At 43.6% G+C, this 18,381-nt stretch overlaps 2 protein-coding genes across 3 annotated transcripts in view; one reads left to right on the forward strand and one right to left on the reverse strand.

Moving 5' to 3' along the window:
- Positions 1 to 18,381, forward strand: part of MERTK (MER proto-oncogene, tyrosine kinase) — a 113,859-nt gene that overhangs the window by 90,441 nt on the left and 5,037 nt on the right. For both annotated transcript variants that reach the window (XM_082426779.1, XM_082426778.1), the window contains 7 exons: positions 868 to 963; positions 1,685 to 1,765; positions 4,994 to 5,086; positions 6,618 to 6,736; positions 12,719 to 12,828; positions 14,592 to 14,751; positions 15,427 to 15,563. In XM_082426779.1, the coding sequence (XP_082282905.1) occupies positions 868 to 963; positions 1,685 to 1,765; positions 4,994 to 5,086; positions 6,618 to 6,736; positions 12,719 to 12,828; positions 14,592 to 14,751; positions 15,427 to 15,563 (796 nt within the window). The remainder of the gene's footprint in view (positions 1 to 867; positions 964 to 1,684; positions 1,766 to 4,993; positions 5,087 to 6,617; positions 6,737 to 12,718; positions 12,829 to 14,591; positions 14,752 to 15,426; positions 15,564 to 18,381) is intronic.
- Positions 1 to 18,381, reverse strand: part of ZC3H8 (zinc finger CCCH-type containing 8) — a 201,721-nt gene that overhangs the window by 5,192 nt on the left and 178,148 nt on the right. The window lies entirely within an intron of this gene.

The following is an 18,381-nucleotide window of genomic DNA, read 5'->3' on the forward strand; positions in this document are numbered from 1 at the left end:
ATTGGTCTCCCTCTCCTGGTTAACACCTTTTATTGATAACACTGATTGTCTGTGCTGCATATCTACACCTCATAGAAAATCTTAATCTTCAGTCCCCCACCAAGTATTCAATTTAGCACTTTCTATGTCATTATAATGAGGTTCTATATACCATATGTAAAACAAACTGTACCTTGTTCTCTACATGTTTCCTGTGGATTCTGTGTCACCTTCCCTGGCACGGGAGGGCAGGCGAGGTGTCCTGATGACTTTTTTGTATCCCACAGTTAGGGGTATACTAGTAAATGCTCCACTAGAAAGAATATTGACTTGGGACTTCCCTGATGGTCCAGTGGTTAAGACTCCGAGCTCCCAATGCAGGGGGCCCCGGTTTGATCCCCGGTCAGGGAACTAGATCCCACGTGACGCAACGAAGATCCCTCGTGTGGCAACTAAGATCCCATGTACTGCAACTAAGACCCAGAGTGGCCAAATAAATTTATAAATAAATATTTAAAAATTAAAAAAAAAAAGAAAAGAATATTGACTTACCTTCCTCACTCCTTTGAGTCAAGGGCAAAGCTCCCCTGCATGAATGTGATTGCCAGCTGCTGCTACCACCCAATGGGAAGAGAAATATGGTTCTGATTTTTATAATCCTTCAGGATTAATTTTGCCCTGAAAGATTCATTTTACTCAGTTTAATCATTAAGTAGGATTAAGTGTGCTATTTTACTACTGGCATTTTGGGGGGAGAGCTGTGGATATAAAATGAGAAAAATGTTTAACTTTTTTATAGGACTTTATACTTTATATACAATTTTAATTATATTCATATGAAAGGAAGCATACTGACAGGTCATGTATGTTCTGTGACTCCTTTTATAGTACATAGCTTGGGAGTCAGTGAGGAACTGCAAAATAAACTAGAGGATGTCGTGATTGACAGGAACCTTCTAATTCTTGGAAAAATTCTGGGTGAAGGTAAGCAGTTTAATTCTTTTAAAATATGAGTAAGAAGGTAAGCAGTTCACAGTCATTTTAAAAAATATATATTTATTAAATAAAATACCATTTTTGTGACTTTAAGTTATAATACAAATAGTTCTATCTTATAGCTTTTAAAATGAAAAAGTAAATAGTGATTTTTGAAACTCGGATTTGGCCTATGAAAAGGGCCTCTGCAGAGCCTAACAAACACAGTAGGCTCTTGAAAAATATTAATTTCCTTTCTTCATTAAAATGCATGCAATTCATTGGTCGGCTTCCTATATACTTTCAATTTATTCCTCTAGTTCTTAAGTTTACTAATCTTGTCACCTTCTTAATTAAATAGGAACAGAGGTGAAACTACATATTTGTCAAAATGGTCTTAGGATAAATGATAATGGTATTAAGAGTTTGTACTTGATGCATGTCAGTAACAATTTCCATGTTGTCTTGTAAGATTCTTGAATCAGTTCCGATGCTTAATAAATTGATGAGCTGAGCTAAGTCTGAGCCAACCAAGCTTGTGACAAGCAGGAGGCTAGGGCATGGCCTGTGCCCTGGGTTTACCAGTGTGGGTGACCTGGCCAGCTCTGCCCGGCTGCTGTATTGGGGTCACAATGGAGCCACGTGAAAACAGCAGCTACAGTGCTATTGCATTTCTGTGGGCAAGAGAGATTTTGCACAAGGTCAATATAGATGTTGTTTTACTTCACAGGAGAGTTTGGGTCTGTCATGGAAGGAAATCTTAATCAGCAGGATGGGACCTCTCAGAAGGTGGCCGTGAAAACCATGAAGTGTGAGTTAACCCTGATGAAACCCATTCTTCTAGGCGTGGGCAGCTGCTTCAGTATCCGGTGCTTCATCAGGCCAGTGATGAATGATGTAGTTCCTATGTCATGGTCTCGGTCACCAATGGGTCAGAAGGCCATCCAGAGCACTGTTAAGGTCACAGATGGAAAGTTACTGTAATGAGCTCTTCATACCTGCATCATATATTCTTTTTTTTTTTAATGTTTGGTTTTATTTATTTATGTATTTATTTATTATTGAAGTATAGTTGGTTTACAGTGTTTCAGATGTACAGCAAAGTGATTCAGAATATTATATATTCTTTACACTTGTCAGGGAGGGGGAAATTTCCCCCTCCACCCCTTTTAAGTTCTTGTGGCTGGCCTAATAAAATTGACACAAGACAGATTAACAGGAGAAAAAAAAATAAGCTTTAATTCATGTGCAGGAAATGTCATAGAAATGGGACCTACGAAGTGGCCAAAGAGGCAGCTTTTATACGTTTTAGACAAAGAAACAGTAAATTTGTGAGGAATTGACAGGACAAAGAATCTAAGATCCCGCGTACTGGGTTTTAGGTGCTCAATAAGTGAAGAATCAAAGCAAAGCTCACAGTTTGGGCTTGGGGTAGTCAATTTAAAGAACTAACAAGGGAGAGGGTGTGGAGAAAAGGGAACCCTCTCACACTGTTGGTGGGAATGTAAATTGATACAGCCACTATGGAGAACAGTATGGAGGTTCCTTAAAAAACTGAAAATAGAACTACCATACGACCCAGCAATCCCACTACTGGGCATATACCCTGAGAAGACCATAATTCAAAAAGAGTCATGTACCACGTGTTCATTGCAGCCCTGTTTACAATAGCCAGGACATGGAAGCAACCTAAGTGTCCATCGACAGGTGAATGGATAAAGAAGATGCGGCACATGTATACAATGGAATATTACTCAGCCATAAACAGAAACGAAATTGAGTTATTTGTAGTGAGAAGGATGGACCTAGAGTCTGTCATATAGAGTGAAGTAAGTCAGAAAGAGAAAAACAAATACCATATGCTAACACATATATATGGAATCTAAAAAAAAAAAAAAATGGTTCTGAAGAACCTAGGGGCAGGACAGGAATAAAGACGCAGATGTAGAGAATGGACTTGAGGACACGGGGATGGGGAAGGGTAAGCTGGGACGAAGTGAGAGAGTGGCATGGACTTATAAATACTACCAAATGTAAAATAGCTAGTGGGAAGCAACTGCATAGCACAGGGAGATCAGCTCGGTGCTTTGTGACCACCTAGAGGGGTGGGATAGGGAGGGTGGGAGGGAGATGCAAGAGGGAGGAGATATGGTGATATATGTATACGTATAGCTGATTCACTTTGTTATACAGCAGCAACTAACACACCATTGTAAAGCAATTATACTCCAATAAAGATGTTAAAAAAGAAAGAACTAACAAGGTTTGTTTATACAGGCTTCTTCAGCCAGAATTCCCTATCTCTGGCGATAAGGGTGTCCTTCATCTTTCGCATGAGAGAGTTATTTCCTGCTTTCAGGAAGACAGAAAGGAGTGTCAGAGTGTCCCTCTTGCACTGGCCGTTTCCTAAGTAACTGTAATTCAAAATAATCAATATGCCATTGTGACATATTTTGGGGTGGCCCACCCTGAGCCCCAGCACACTCAAGGCAATAACATTTGTTATTTTTACTCTCTCCCTCCCCCTCTCTTATCATTTAGTAGAGATAATGATTCCTAAGTAAAGCATGGCTCTGCTATCCTTTCACTTAATTAGAATAACTAGTATGTGAATTGCATCCATGCTAATTATCAAGGATTAAAAGCCCAGTCTCTGGCCTCTGAATCCCAGGGTCATCTACATTTGCCGGGAGGGGTTAGACCCTGGGGAAGGGGTTTGCCCACTTCACCTGGTTGTTTGGGGCAAAGTTGGCAGACATTTTGCAGGTCTATAGAATTTTTTTTCTTAAATTTGCTTTGATAGGAAGATTAATATATCTTAAGCCCATAGGAGGTACAGACCCCGTACTACATGCTCTTACATGTAATTTCAATCAACATTTCCCCCCTGTTAAAGCAGATTCCCTAAGGCATGCTTGGCTTTGTGTTTGACTTTAACTGTGGTAAAATACACATAACATAAAATATACCATCCTAACCATTTATAAGTGTACAGTTCAGGGACATTCAGTACATTCACACTGTTGTGCAACCATCACCACCATCCATCTCCAGAACTTGTTCGCCTTGCAAAACCGTAACTCCGTAGCCATTAAACAACGACCCTCCATCCCCCGTGCCCCCTCCTGCTTCCGGCAGCCACCATTCTACTTTGTGTCTCTGGGAATTTGACTTCTCTAAATACCTCATGAAAGTGGAATCATACAGGATTTGTCCTCATGTGACTGGCTTATTTCACTTACCATAATATAGAATTTTAAATGTTTCTCTTAAATTGCCTTAATTCCAAAAACTTGGTATGAAAGTGCATCTAGTTCACAAGGCATGATTGGGCAACCAGACTTGCAAGAAACGTGGTGAGAGAGAGAAGCATGTGTTCTTTCTTTTTTGAAGGCAAAAATCATTGCAACAGATCAGTTGGATTTGATTTTAGTTTTTTTAAACTAATATGCTTTCATTTTTAGAGCAGTTTTAGGTTTATAGAAAAATTGGGCAGGGACTTCCCTGGCAGTCCAGTAATTAAGACTCAGGGCTTCCACTGCAGGGGCCATGGGTTTGACCCCTGGCCAAGGAACTAAGATCCCGTATGCCTTGCAGCTCAGCTGAAAAAAAAAAAAAATTGGGCAGAAAGTAGAGGGTTCCCATATGCCCCCTCCCCTCACACAGTCTCCCCTATTAACATCTTGCATGGGTGTGGTACATTTTTTATAATTGATGAACCCGTAGTGATACATTATTAACTGAAACTCATAGGTTACATTAGGGTTCACCTTGTGTTGTATGTTCTGTGGGTTTTGACAAATGCATAATGCCCTGTGTCCACCATTCCAGGGTCATACAGAAGTTTCACCTTCCTAAAATCCCCATATGCCATCTATTCATCCCTCCCCCCACCAGTCTCTGACAACCACTCATCTGTTTACTGTTGCTATCATTTTGCCTTTTCCTGATTTTACTTTCAAAGAACAAAATTGCTATTGCCCCCTCCCCTTCTCTGAGTAAATAACTCGTGCCTGACATTTGCTGTCTTTTCTTTTAGTGGACAACTTTTCACAGCGAGAGATTGAGGAGTTTCTCAGTGAGGCTGCGTGCATGAAAGACTTCAACCACCCAAACGTCCTCCGACTCCTAGGTACTCAGAGAAACATAGCACCACTGGGTGGCCAGAGGGGCTCGGCTGATCCACTCTGGGCCACAGGAGAAATCTCTGGGGCAGATAAATTTTACACTTTGTATAACTCCGAAGCAATTTATAACATCGGGTTTTTCGGGAATTCCCTGGCGGTCCAGTGGTTAGGACTCGGCGCTTCCACTGCAGGGGGCCCGAGTTCGATCCCTGGTCAGGGAACTAAGATCCTGCAAGCCACACAGTGTGGCAAAAAATAAAATAAAATAAAAATAAGGGAGTTTTCACCCAAAAGACTTCTTATGGTTATATTTTCTGAGGCTGGTCGTAAAAATAGGCCTGCATTTTCCTGGACATCAGTGGGCTCAGGAATGTTTAGTGGCCACAGAGTTCTAGGTGATTGTGGATTAAAACAGCCCCCGGTTACCCCAGTTACAAGACATGAAAGCTGGTTATGCTATAATTTGTATTGATTTAGTTTATCCGTGAATCAAAAGCTAGCGGAGTAAAGCTGTAAAAGTAGACAAATTCCATAGATCTTCTTTGAGAAACAATTTATTGACATATTTCAAGTACTGATTTCTTGGAATCTCCACTGACAGTTTCATGGGACTTGATTTAAGTGATTTGAGTCAGTGATTTAATAGGCAGAATTTGGTTTTGTGGCACTGTTTGCTAAAAAATACACAATGGAGAGCCCGTATCAAGTGGTTGCTGTGTGATACTATTCCAGGAGGGAAGAGTGACCTAAAAATAATTGAATATTCTGCTGACTTTTTTTTTTTTTTTTTTTGCTGTCCTGTGACTTGATAAATGCTAAATTCTTTGGGGAACTTTCAAAGTTTTATTATGATGGACACTGCAGAGAGATGGGAAAACTAATGTTTGGAGACAATGTTATGTCAAAGAAACTACTGTTGGTCATTTGTAACTATTGACTTCAGCAGACTCTGAGAACAATGGCGCTTTGTAATTGTACCAGCATGTGCAAGAGCTTTGTAAGCTTGATCTCAGGTGACAGACAGGCTCTGATTCTAGCATCCATGACAAATGATGTTTTTTTCCCCCCGTGTATGTGTTAACATTTAGAGATGTGAATTTCACCTACTGGCCCTCAGAATTCTTCCAATAGTTTTAAGCATTTGGTTGCAGGGGACTTCTTCATACGATTAAGTATTTAACCATCACATGAAACTAGTTTGCCATTGAATTCTGCTGCAGTCACTACCCCTCGCTTAGACTCAGTATAACAAAAACGCCACGGGTTTATAGATGGCTGTACTTGATTAATTTTTGAGAGCTTTCACGCAAAGATTGGCACTAGTCTGAAAGAAAAAGAAATACCAAGAAGTGGACCCAGTGTGTATTCCATATTCTAGAATACAGCGTGTGAGTTGTGAGGGTTTTGTTTTCTTTTGTTTTTTTAACCGCTAACTTGAGAGCACATGTTTTCAATTTGGCCAGTGCTTCTGCAGTGCTTTTCCTGGCCACTGGTAACAAGGGCTCTTTGTAACTTACTCTCTGTTTTTAATTCCAGGTGTGTGTATAGAAATTAGCCCTCAAGGCATCCCCAGGCCCATGGTGATTTTACCCTTCATGAAATACGGGGATCTGCACACCTATTTACTCTATTCCCGATTGGAGACAGGACCAAAGGTAATTAATCACCCAGTTGCATGGCCTCTGAACAGTGCTTGGGGCTCCCGTGACAGGGCCTGGACAACATCAGCGTCTAACCTAGAAAATTAAGGAGGGAAGGAGGGGACACTGGCCTCTGTTCAGTGCCCACTGTGCACCCTGGGGGTTGAAATGTGGTCCTCATAGCCGGCCTGCCCCTAGATTTCATTATCCCTGTTGTATGTGAGGGAGAAGCCGGCTGGGAGTGGAGCAGAGTGGGCCCCTCTTGCTGTCAGAGTGGTCTCTTTCCTTGAAAGTCTCCTCTTTTTAGATTGTTCCCTCTGAAATTACTGAGTGCTGGAGCCATCTCAGTTTCCGGGGAGAAGTTGCATTGAGTTGTTTTTCAGAGACCCTGAGGGGGAATTGGTTCCATCCATGTTTCTCTTTATCCTGAGCCCCTCTGTCCTCAGAATCAGAAAGTGTGTGGGGAATTGGTGGGCCAGCCTGCCTGCCTTCCACGGTGCCCCTGAGAGGAGCACTGACCCCACAGGGCAAACCCTGCCCTGAAGCCCCACAGCGCAGAGACACCCAATGGAAACGAGCTCTTAGACTGAAACACCTCGCGCACCGGTCACAGGTGGTGGAAAGAGTCGTGACGAGATAGTAGTAATAAGACGGTGCCTGGGGAGCTTCATGGGGAAGGTCCTCATCCCAAGAGACAGGTGAACCTGTAGGAACAGCCGTTTATTTATAATATGGCGAGGCAGTTGAAAAAAAACATAAAACTTGAGACCCAATTTAGGGGGAGCATTTTCTGGAGCCTTCTTCCCTGTGTCTTGCTGCCCCTGTTGGTAGTTTATGCCTGTGTGTTACGAACAGGCCAGGAGATCTTTGCTTTCCTTTTTCTTGTACTTGTTCTGTTCTTTCCAGGGACGGCGTAAGGGACCTAAACGGGAAAGTGAGCCCCTTCCTTTTTTTAGCTACCCCCATGGTCCTGTGCTCACACCTATTTTGTTCGTGGCTTCTTTAAGTCTTTCACCAGCACAAATACTAACCAGGGACAGGAAACTGTAGCCACATCACAGAGCTATTACAAAGTCACTGGGGCTCCTCCAAAGCGGTGAAGGGCCTAATCCAAAGTAGGGGACTCAACATGGCCGAGTGCTTTCCTTCTCTTCCCCGTCCCCCAAGAAACAGACAGTAACATTATAAGAAGCCTGGAGAAGAAGAAAAAATTACCCATAATTCCCAACATTGGCATCCTCGGGCATTCACATCGCAACCGTTTATTCCACATCTGTGTGTTTCACAGGCAGGGGCTCAGCATGTACACATCTGTCTGTAGGCCAACAACAGGGGCTAACGTTTCTCAAACGTTTGGCAGAGGCCAGCCTGTGTTTCGCATATATCAATGGCACAGCCACCATAATAAGTAGTTACTAATAGAATCTCAGGTGAGGAAACTGAGGCACAGATCAGCAGTGGTGGAGGCAGAACTGGCTGCAGACCCCATGCCTTTAGTTCTTCTCCGCCCCATCCCATGGGTGCCCCTGCCCGACAGGGCAGCCTCCAGACAGATGTCTGTGAATGGCTGCATAGCATAGTTCTGAATGGATTTTGCTTCATGTTGATGAGTGATTTTGCCTACATTTAATTTCCTGGTATATTGTATGATTTTTCTAATAATTTGCAGGGGGGATTTCATATTTCACCAGAGCAACTTCTGTAGTAAAAAAAATAAAAATACGCAGGTTTGTTTGATGACCAAAAATCATCCATCTTGTGAAGCTTAACTCTCCTCCCTTTTTTGGAGCCCTGTGCAAGCGTAGTGAGCCTCAGATTGGATGTCTTTCTTGAATCTTTGTAGAAGAGAAATAGGCCATTTATATCCTTTATAAAAATATTTTTAAATTATCATACAGAAAAAAATGACTTTTTTCCCCTTTTGGTTTATAGTTATATAAATTTTAATGCATGTATATAGATTCATATACTACCATTACAATCAGGATACAGAACAGTTCCGTCACCCAAAACTCCTCCTCCTGCTACCCCTTTATAGTTACACCTTGCCCACATGGCTAACCCCTGGCAACCACTGATGTGTTCTCCATCACTATAGTTTTGTCTTTTAGAGAATGCCATATACATGGAATTATATAGTTTGTAATTCTTTGAGACTGGCTTCCTTCACTCAGCATTATGCCTTTGGGAGCCATCCAAGTTGCATGTATCAGTAGTTCATTGCTTTCTTTATTGCTGTGTAGGCTTCTATTGTATGGCTGTATCAGTTTGCTTTTTCCATTTGCCTATTGAAGGACCTATGACAGTTTTGAGTTGCTATAAAAATTCACATACAGGTTTTTGAGTGAACATAACTTTTCATTTCTCTAGGCTAAATACCCATGAATGGGATGCTAGGTCATATGGAAAATGTATGTTTGTCTTTATAGTAAATTGCTAAACTACTTTCCAGAATGGCTATACCATTTTACATTTCCACCAGGAATGTATGAGAAATTCAGTTGTTCTGCATTCTTGTTAGCACTTGGTATTATCTGTAGTTTTTTGTTTTGTTTTGTTTTTAGCTGCTCTGATAGGTGTATAGTGATAGCTTATCATGAAATTTATTTGCATTTCCCTGATGATTAATGATGTTGAGCATCTTGTGTTTATTTACCATCTTTATATCCTCTTTGGTGAGTGTCTGTTAAAGTCTTTTGTTTATTTTTTAATTGGGTGGTTGGTTTTCTTGTTGAGTTTTGAGAGTTCTTTAGCTACAGTTCCTCTGTTGGATATGTGATTTGCAAAGACTTTTCTCCCAGTTTGTAGCTTGTCTTTGTATTCTCTTAACATGAGCAAAAAAATTTAAATTTTGATGAAGTATAGTTCATCAGTTTTTTCTTTTAATGGATCATACTTTCACTGTCATTTCTAAGAACTCTTTGCCTAACTCCAGATAAAAAAGATTTTCTTCTGTGTTTTCTTCTAAAAATTTGTGGGTTTACATGTTACGTTTAAGTCTGTGACCCATTTTGAATTAATTTTTGTATAAGGTGTGAAACTTAGTTTGTTGCTTTTTTTGCATATAGATGACCAGCATCATTTGTGAAAAGACTATCCTTAATCCACTAATTGCTTTTGCACCTTTGTGAAAAATCAGTTGTACACGTGTGGGTCTATTTCTGAGTTCTCTGTTCTGTTCCGTTAAGCTATGTGCCATCCTTCGCCCCATCACACCATTGAGATTACTGTAGCTTCATTGTCTTAAAATCGGGTAATGTGATTCCTCCAAATTTATCCTACTTTTTCCGAATTGTTTTTGCTATTCTAGTTTTGTTGCCCTTCTGTATAAATTATAGAATCAGTTTGTGTCTGCCAAAAGTACTGCTGTCATCTTATGTTCTTTTGAACAAAATAACAAGGAAACAAATACACAGCATTTTACTGACTAATGAATAGTTTTGATTTGCAAAAATATAAAGTATATCTCCAATGATGGAAACTCCCAGGTTTTATAAAAATTTAAAAGGAATGTATTTTCATATTTTGACACTTTGTAGCCACATGTAAAGCTGAAAGTCACAAAATGCATCATAGACAAACTAGAAAATCAGGCTTTTATTCAAATCTCTGCTGCCTTATCAGTCAGTTCCTTGGCAATAAATACCTTCTGGTCCTGCTAGAGTGGCCCAAGACTAGGTCTCAGTCATATAAATGTGCTTCTTCAGCAGGACCTGGGTGCCATTCTGTCCTCTGTGTGAATAGCACGCCTGCTCTTCCAATCCATGAACACTGGATACCTTTCCATTTATTTAGAAACTAATTTAATTCTTTGCTTTTGTAGTTCTCAGAGTATAAGTTTTGCACTTCTTCTGTTAAATTTATCCCTAAGTATTTTGCTGTTGATTCTTTTGTAGATGTTGTTTTCTTAATTTCATTTTCAGACAGTTCATTGTTAGTGTGTAGAAATGGAGTTGAGTTTTGTATGTCAATCTAGTATCCTGCAACCTTATTGACCTCATTTATTAGTTTTACCACACAATGATCTTTTAAATGACCTTTGGTTACAGTCTGCAAGATTAACATAGTTCTGCTTGGAAAAAAATAACACAAATGAATAGCACCTGATATTCATTATACTTTCATGAATGTCAGCAGATTTGATATTTCTTAGCACCCAAATCCTTTCCTGGAAATTAGCATCCAGAAAATCAAATGCCCCAGATATATAGAACAGAGGCGTAAGGCTTTCATGCCTGATTTACTTACTTTTTTTTTAACAACTCCATTATGTAAGGGTAAAGGATAAAGCATTTTTGTTAAATATACAGTCTTTGATTGACACGTGTCTTAGTTGAGAAATATAAATCATTAAAAATTCAGTGTCGGGACTTCCCTGGTGGTCCAGTGGTTAAGACTCCATGCTCCCAACTCAGGGGGACTGGGTTCGATCCTTGGTCAGGGAACTAGATCCCGCATGCCTCAGCTGAGAGCCTGCATGCCACAGCTAAGACCCAGCACAGCCCAATTAAAAAAAAAAAAAATTCAGTGTCTTCATGAGGACCACTTTAGAAGACTCATGTGCCATATAGAATAAACCATAAATCCAATGCCTTGGGGAAGAATATATCATGGGTGGACCCATTTATGATTTCTAGGGACTTTGTGAACCCTTTTCTTTAGGGCTCTGACTGCACTAAAACATTGAATTACTACACAGAAGTCTTCATTAGTCATCATCCTCATAATCAGTCCCAACACGGCAGGTTTTCTAACACTCAGTCTGGTTTGATTTTTACAACATAGAAAAATAAACATTAGGCTGTTAAAACTTACAGGAAGGCCCTAGAGAAACAAAAATGAAAATTCCCGAATACTTACTTGTGGTACTTTGGTCCCATGATAAGGGGTAAAGACCATCCTACTTTCTGTCCAGAAGAAAAAAAGTCTCTTTTGAAACATTTCAAAATAAAATGATACCAGATGTGGGTGCATAATTGGGAACAGCTCCTTCTCCATGGGCTTTTTGCTGTCAAAACATTAGATCCTCCCCCACTGAAGCCAGACCCCCCTTCTTTTCCCTTCTTTGTCCCACTGCCACTCAGAAGGACACAAGGATCGCATTTGAGCTCATAACTTGTGAAAAGAATGTTATTAACTGGCCACACACACACAAAAAATTGTTGGTGGTATCTTTGGAATTGCATTACATTTATAAATTAATTTTTTAAAATACGTTTAAACACAAGGAGAAGAAAACGTGATACTTGCCAAGAAGTTTTAGGGTTTGTTGGTTTTTGTTTGTTTTTCATTCCTTTTTAAAACCTTATTTGTGACATTAGTGATATGGAAATTTCCTTGTTTCATGGCCACGCTTCTAAGTCATAAAGCCATCATTTCACCCCCTCAAATGGAAGTAACTTGGTTTCCTTTTAAAAAGTAATCCTGGACTTCCCTGGTGGCGCAGTGGTTAGGAATCTGCCTACCCACGCAGGGGACATAGGTTCGGGCCCTGGTCTGGGAAGATGCCACATGCTGCGGAGCAGCTAAGCCCGTGCACCACAACTACTGAGCCTGCGCTCTAGAGCCCACGAGCCACAACTACTGAAGCCTGCGTGCCACAACTACTGAAGCCTGCATGCCTAGAGCCTGTGCTCCACAACAAGAGAAGCCACCACAATGAGAAGCCCACGCACCGCAACAAAGAGTAGCCCCTGCTTGCTGCAACTAGAGAAAGCTCGGGTGCAGCAACCAAGACCCAACGCAGCCATAAATAAATAAATAAACAAACAAATAAATAAATAAATAAATAAATAAATAAATAAATAAGTTATTAAAAAAAAATAATAATAGTCTCTCAGGAATTCCCTGGTGGTCCAGTGGTTAGGACTCTGCGCTTTCACTGCCAGGGCCCTGGTTCAATCCCTGGTCGGGGAACTAAGATCCTGCAAGCCACACGGTGTGGCCAGAAAAATAATAATAATAATAATCTGTCTCCTTGTGTCTTCCACCCCCTAGCATATTCCTCTGCAGACACTGTTGAAGTTCATGGTGGACATTGCCCAGGGAATGGAGTATCTGAGCAACAGGAACTTTCTTCATCGAGATTTAGCTGCTCGAAACTGCATGTAAGAGTCCTGGCCCATCCTGGAGTGGGTTGGACCTCATGGTGGTAGATATTTGTGGGCATGTGGGGTGGCCTGTTGATGTTAAAGTATGGAGGAGGACTAAGCTTGGGAGGCGACAGTGTGGCAGGCTCCGGAGATGGGGTTTCTACCGCCCTGACACATGACTGGGTGTTTGCTTGTGGGTTTTCACTACCTCTGCCTCTAAGAGTCTGGCTGGCCTCCAAAACTCCCCTGTGACTTCTTTTTTTTTAAATTTTTATTGGAGTATAGTTGATTTACAATGTTGTGTTAGTTTCAGGTGTACAGCAAAGTGATCAGTTATACATATACATATATCCACTCCTTTCTAGATTCTTTTCCCATATAGACCATTACAGAGTAATGAGTAGAGTTCCCTGTGCTATATAGTAGGTCCTTATTAGTTATCTGTTTTCTGTATAGTAGTGTGTTTATGTGTGACTAGTTTTTTATTTTCACACTCTCACTCAGCTAGGAGTACTAGGTGTGAACTTTGGGATCCTCCCCAACATCAGCTTATTTGGATCCAGAGTTACGTATAAGTCAGCTCATCATGAAGACAGTAATGAAAATCATAATGGTTTCGTCCCTGAGTTTCCATGATGCTGCCTTGTGAAGTAGTTTGGTCCTGACTACACCAGAGCTTTCCTTTTGCAGCAGAGAGACGAGGGCTTATACAAGAACTTCGAACTTCCCCTTCCCCATCTCTTCAGTCTGCTTCAACAGCCATTATCTGCTGTAAATCTTCAAAAGCAATAACTATTTCTTGATTTGAAATTTACTATTGCAAGAAGAGAGAGTGTTCCTTAAATGTATTGCTGTCGTTCGTTTTTCTTCGTTGGAGATGTGACAGTGGAGCCTGTCCCCTCCCTCCTCCTAACCAACCCTGCCCCCCGGCCCTCTATCACTTTCACCTCATTTTTGAAAACCCAAAGGGGTCTTGGTTTTGTTTTTCATTTAAATAATTTGTCTACCATGGAGGGAGAATCATGAAAACCTTTTCTTCCCCTTAACATTTCCTTCATGTTTTTCCCACGAGGTAGGGTGACCAGCTGTCCAGTTTGTCCAGAATCGAGGGATTTCCCAGGATGTGGGACTTTTAGTTTTAAATGTCAGTGTCAGGCAAACAGGGACAAGGTAGTCGCCCTACCGCCAGACCGCTCATTCCTCCTCCTCCTCCTCTCCTTCTTGTCTAAGATCAATTTTAACTGCTTGGGCTGTAAATGCAATTGTATTCCTTTAATTTTCCAGTTAATTCCTCAGGTACCACCGGGCACCGTCTTAGCAGGAAGTCCGGTGTCCCCCGCTTACAGCACGTGCTTCCCCACCTCCCCCAAGCTGTCTAAGTGGCTTACTTAATCTATAGAGCCAGTGCTGCTTCCAGACGTCAGGCAGGAAGGCTACTGGGCTCTAGATGAGTCCACCAGGGGGCCCTGGCTTGGAGCTGCTACTCTTTCTACTCCCGTGCACCTCTGTTCCTGCAGGTGGCTCCATCCTCTGTGCCCAGGTGCCCTGGTTGGTCCAGATTGCCACACAGACCAGAAGGGTAGAAAGGTATAACTCATCTGGTTCCCCCTCACTTGCTCTGCCATTGGTCCCAAAGCAGGACCCTCACAGGCTGTGGGGTCTCTCTCTTTTGGTTACTCATCGTGAATGTTTTCAGCTGCATCGGGTGCAGACCTGTGATTTAAGGCTTTGCCTCTGAGGTCGCTGAGGACATGAACTCACTCTGTCTCTCTCTGTAGGTTGCGAGATGACATGACTGTCTGCGTCGCGGACTTTGGCCTCTCTAAGAAGATTTACAGTGGCGACTACTACCGCCAGGGCCGCATCGCTAAGATGCCTGTGAAATGGATCGCCATAGAGAGTCTCGCGGACCGAGTATACACCAGTAAAAGTGACGTGGTACGTACGTACAGAGTTTTGATTCGGGGCCCCGCATTGCAAAGATGAAGGCATGCTGAAAGAGATGACTTAAGCTGGTGCTGCAGGACATCTTACTCTTTGATCAACTGAGGATTGGGGCATGCTCACACTTTTCTTTATTTATCGCTAGATGCTTTAATTCAGGCAGAACATTAGATTCTGGTGAAGTAGCCTGACCTTCAGAGGATGGCAAAGGCCCTTAATTTATTTCCACTTTCCTCTGCTACAGTACAGTGACTCATTGCCCACAACTAAGATATTTCATATTCACATTAAATTAAATGAATTCATCCCATGGCTGTTTGGAACTAAGATGCTGTATAAAAGGTGCTGTGTATTGATACCCTTAACCAGAGATCAGGAAAAGGAAACACTTGCCGACAACAGTAGGAACAGAACGTTAAACAGAGCACTGATGTGACACAGGGCTAGATCTGCCTTTGTCTCATTTCCCAAACAGCTTTAGTAAAAATGGGGAACTGTGACGTTCTGGCCCCACGTTGTTGCCGTTTTGGGAGAGCAGCGTATCTCAAACATAATTGTCAGCTTTGTGCACGACCGCCGGGGCTCTAAGGAAATGACCTTTCCCAATGAAAAAGTCCATTCAGCCTTTCTGGAAAGACTTGCATCCTGACGTTGTCGCTTTGTCCTCAGTGGGCATTTGGCGTGACCATGTGGGAAATAGCCACACGAGGAATGACCCCCTATCCCGGCGTCCAGAACCACGAAATATATGACTATCTTCTCCACGGCCACAGGCTGAAACAGCCAGAGGACTGCTTGGATGAACTGTGAGTCAGCTGCTCTCCATATCGGGGCACCCTGCAAAGACCTGGGGACACACAGCCATAGTGGGTGGGGACACTCAGCCGGGCGGGTGTGGGCAGAAGATGACACACGCAGATGGCCGGGCCAGAAGCCTCTCCTGGTGTGGGAAGTGGTGTGTGCACGTCTCCAGTGAGCCCGCACGTGTTCTGAAGTTCTGTAAGCCCCTCTAGGAAATACAGTCGGCCCTCTGTATGGGTGGATGCAGAACCCACAGATACGGGGGGCCAACTGACTGTAAGGGACTTGAGCATCTGCAGATTTTGGTATCCGCTGGGGCTTTTGGAACCAATCTGTCATGGATACCGAGGGATGACTATATATCCTGTAGGTAAATAGGTCTGCTTTACAATGCATGAGGTACTTGGATGATTCTCTGCCCTCTTTTGCTGCAGTCATGCTTCTCTTTTCATTCAGCATCTTAAACAAACCAATCAACAGGAATATCTTGAATCAGGAAATTTAGAAATCTAAGCCAGTGACTTTGCTTTCAGGCTGGTCATCAGAATTGCTTAGGGGATATTCTAAGAACGTGATTCCTCAGCCCTGTGCCTGGAGATTGTGATTCTCTTGGTACAGAGCAGGCCCAGAAATGTATGTTTTAAAACTATCCCAGGGATGGACTTCCCTGGTGGTGCAGTGGTTAAGAATCCGCCTGCCAACACAGGGGACACGGGTTCGAGCCCTGGTCCGGGAAGATCCCACATGCTGTGGAGCAACTAAGCCCGTGCACCACAACTACTGAGCCTGCGCTCTAGAGCTCGCGAGCCACAACTACTGAGGCCGCGTGCCACAGCTACTGAAGCCCGCGTGCCTAGAGCCTGTGCTCCACAGCAAGAGAAGCCACCACAATGAGAAGCCCGCGCACCACAACAAAGACCCAACGCAGCCAAAAATAACTAAATGAATAAATAAATTTATAAAAATAATAATAATATTGTTAAAAAAAAAACAAACTATCCCAGGGAGACTACACTCAGCCGGGCATGAGACCCCCCCAGCTCCCAGCGTGCAGGACCACAGTGCCCTTCCCATCCCAACAGGCCCCTCTCTCTTCGGGGTGGACAGTACAGGGAGAGGCCTGGGACTTGGAGTCAGAGAGGCCAGGCTCTGCCTCCTAACTAGCCACGTGTGTGGCCACTGCAGCTGACTTGACCGCTCCGTGCCACGTGATCAGCCACCAAAAAAGTATAGTCACGTATTCTGCAGAGGTATTTGGAGGGTTAACAAAGAAGTGTGTGGAGAGTTCAGCCTGCAGGAAGCACGCACGCTAAGTGTCACATATGGTGCCCGTGATAACATCTTTACAAGTCGATCCCCTCCCAAACACCTTGCCGACTTTTTAAAAATCATTTCTTGTGGCACTGCCTCTAGCTCGGTGATCTGAACCTTCCTAATGATGAGTCTCTCCCCAGCGTAACAGGGGTCACGGGCTCGGGGAGGGGCATTCGCACCACGTTTAGCAAGAACATTTCAGGACCGTGGGCCTGCGTGGGCTCCGCCGTGGAACGCCGGGCCGCGCTGCTCGGGCAGGTGGGCCTGTGCAGACCTCCACACACGCATACCCACACTCACACTCTGGCCCTGCTTCCTCGCGCCGGTGAGAAGGCCCCGGTCAGTTTGCACATGGGCCTCCCAGATCCGCCACGGCCAAACAGAAGGAAAGTTTTTTTTGATCAGAGCCTCACACTGCTTGGGGTGGGGGGGGGGGGTGGTAGTGGTGGTGGTGATTATGGTTGTAAATCCGTAACATATAGAACAGAAACAGAAATCATAAGCCGTTTAAAAGAAACATCATGAAATCCTAATTCAATTAGATCTGGGGCTTCACGGTCGTTTCTGAAAGGGCCACATGAATGAAATGTTTGCTTCTGCAAATGAGGAAGCCATTTCTGTCAAACAATATTGAATGGAGACTTTTGTGGCTGTTTCTTTCTTGGCTTCTTTGGTGCTCCAGGAGAAGTTGATTATCTGGGGTCTTAGCAGGGTCTAAGCTGTGTCACGTTGTGGTTTTAGACGTTGCGGGTAGAGCCGCGCCGAGGGAATGCTGACTCGGTGTTTGAGACGTGGTTTTTTAGGTGAAAGCGCTGCAGCGTCAGCAGTGCCGTGCGGCTGGGGGAGGGAGGCTGGGGAACAGCCGGAGGAAGCAGCGGCTCTGCGGTCCCCACCCCCCGGCTGGCTGCTCACACCGCGGGCTCGCAGAGGCTCTGGTGAGCCAGGCCCGCTTCCCAAGTCCCCTCTCCAGTCTGGATGCTGGCCAACGACAGCATCCCCCAGAGGGCTCTCTGCATTTCCATATCTGGGGTCTTTTCTTTTAAAACTGAGGCAGATACTTTTGAGCATCTCTGTTTGCTGTCTCACCTTAGTGGAGTTGACTCCGGTGTCTGGTTGCCCCTCGGTCACTTTACAGTCAACCCTGAGAACTACAGCAATGGAAATAACAGGGTGTGCTTGGAGCCCCACTCCCCGGTCCTGCCCGCTGAGGGCCACCTCTTCTTACAGCATCACCCCCACCTCTGAATGACCAGGTCCCCGTCACCCAAGAGGCCGCTCTGGGTGGTGCCCCCATCACCTGCGGGGGACCTTTCCTCGGCCGAACTCACAGCCTCCCAGCTGCAGCCACTGTGGTTCGTGGCACCGGCACTCGGTCTCCTCGTCTCCAGGGTGACACGCGGGAGCCACCTTGTTCTTTCTTATCCCACTGGGTCCCCTCAGCCAGCAGATGTCTTTCAGGGTCCCCCACCCCTCCATTCCTTCCCCCAGTACACGCGCGCCTCCCAGATA

The sequence above is a fragment of the Balaenoptera physalus genome (assembly GCF_965194825.1).
Source record: "Balaenoptera physalus genome assembly, chromosome: 15".
Lineage (NCBI taxonomy): Eukaryota > Metazoa > Chordata > Mammalia > Artiodactyla > Balaenopteridae > Balaenoptera > Balaenoptera physalus.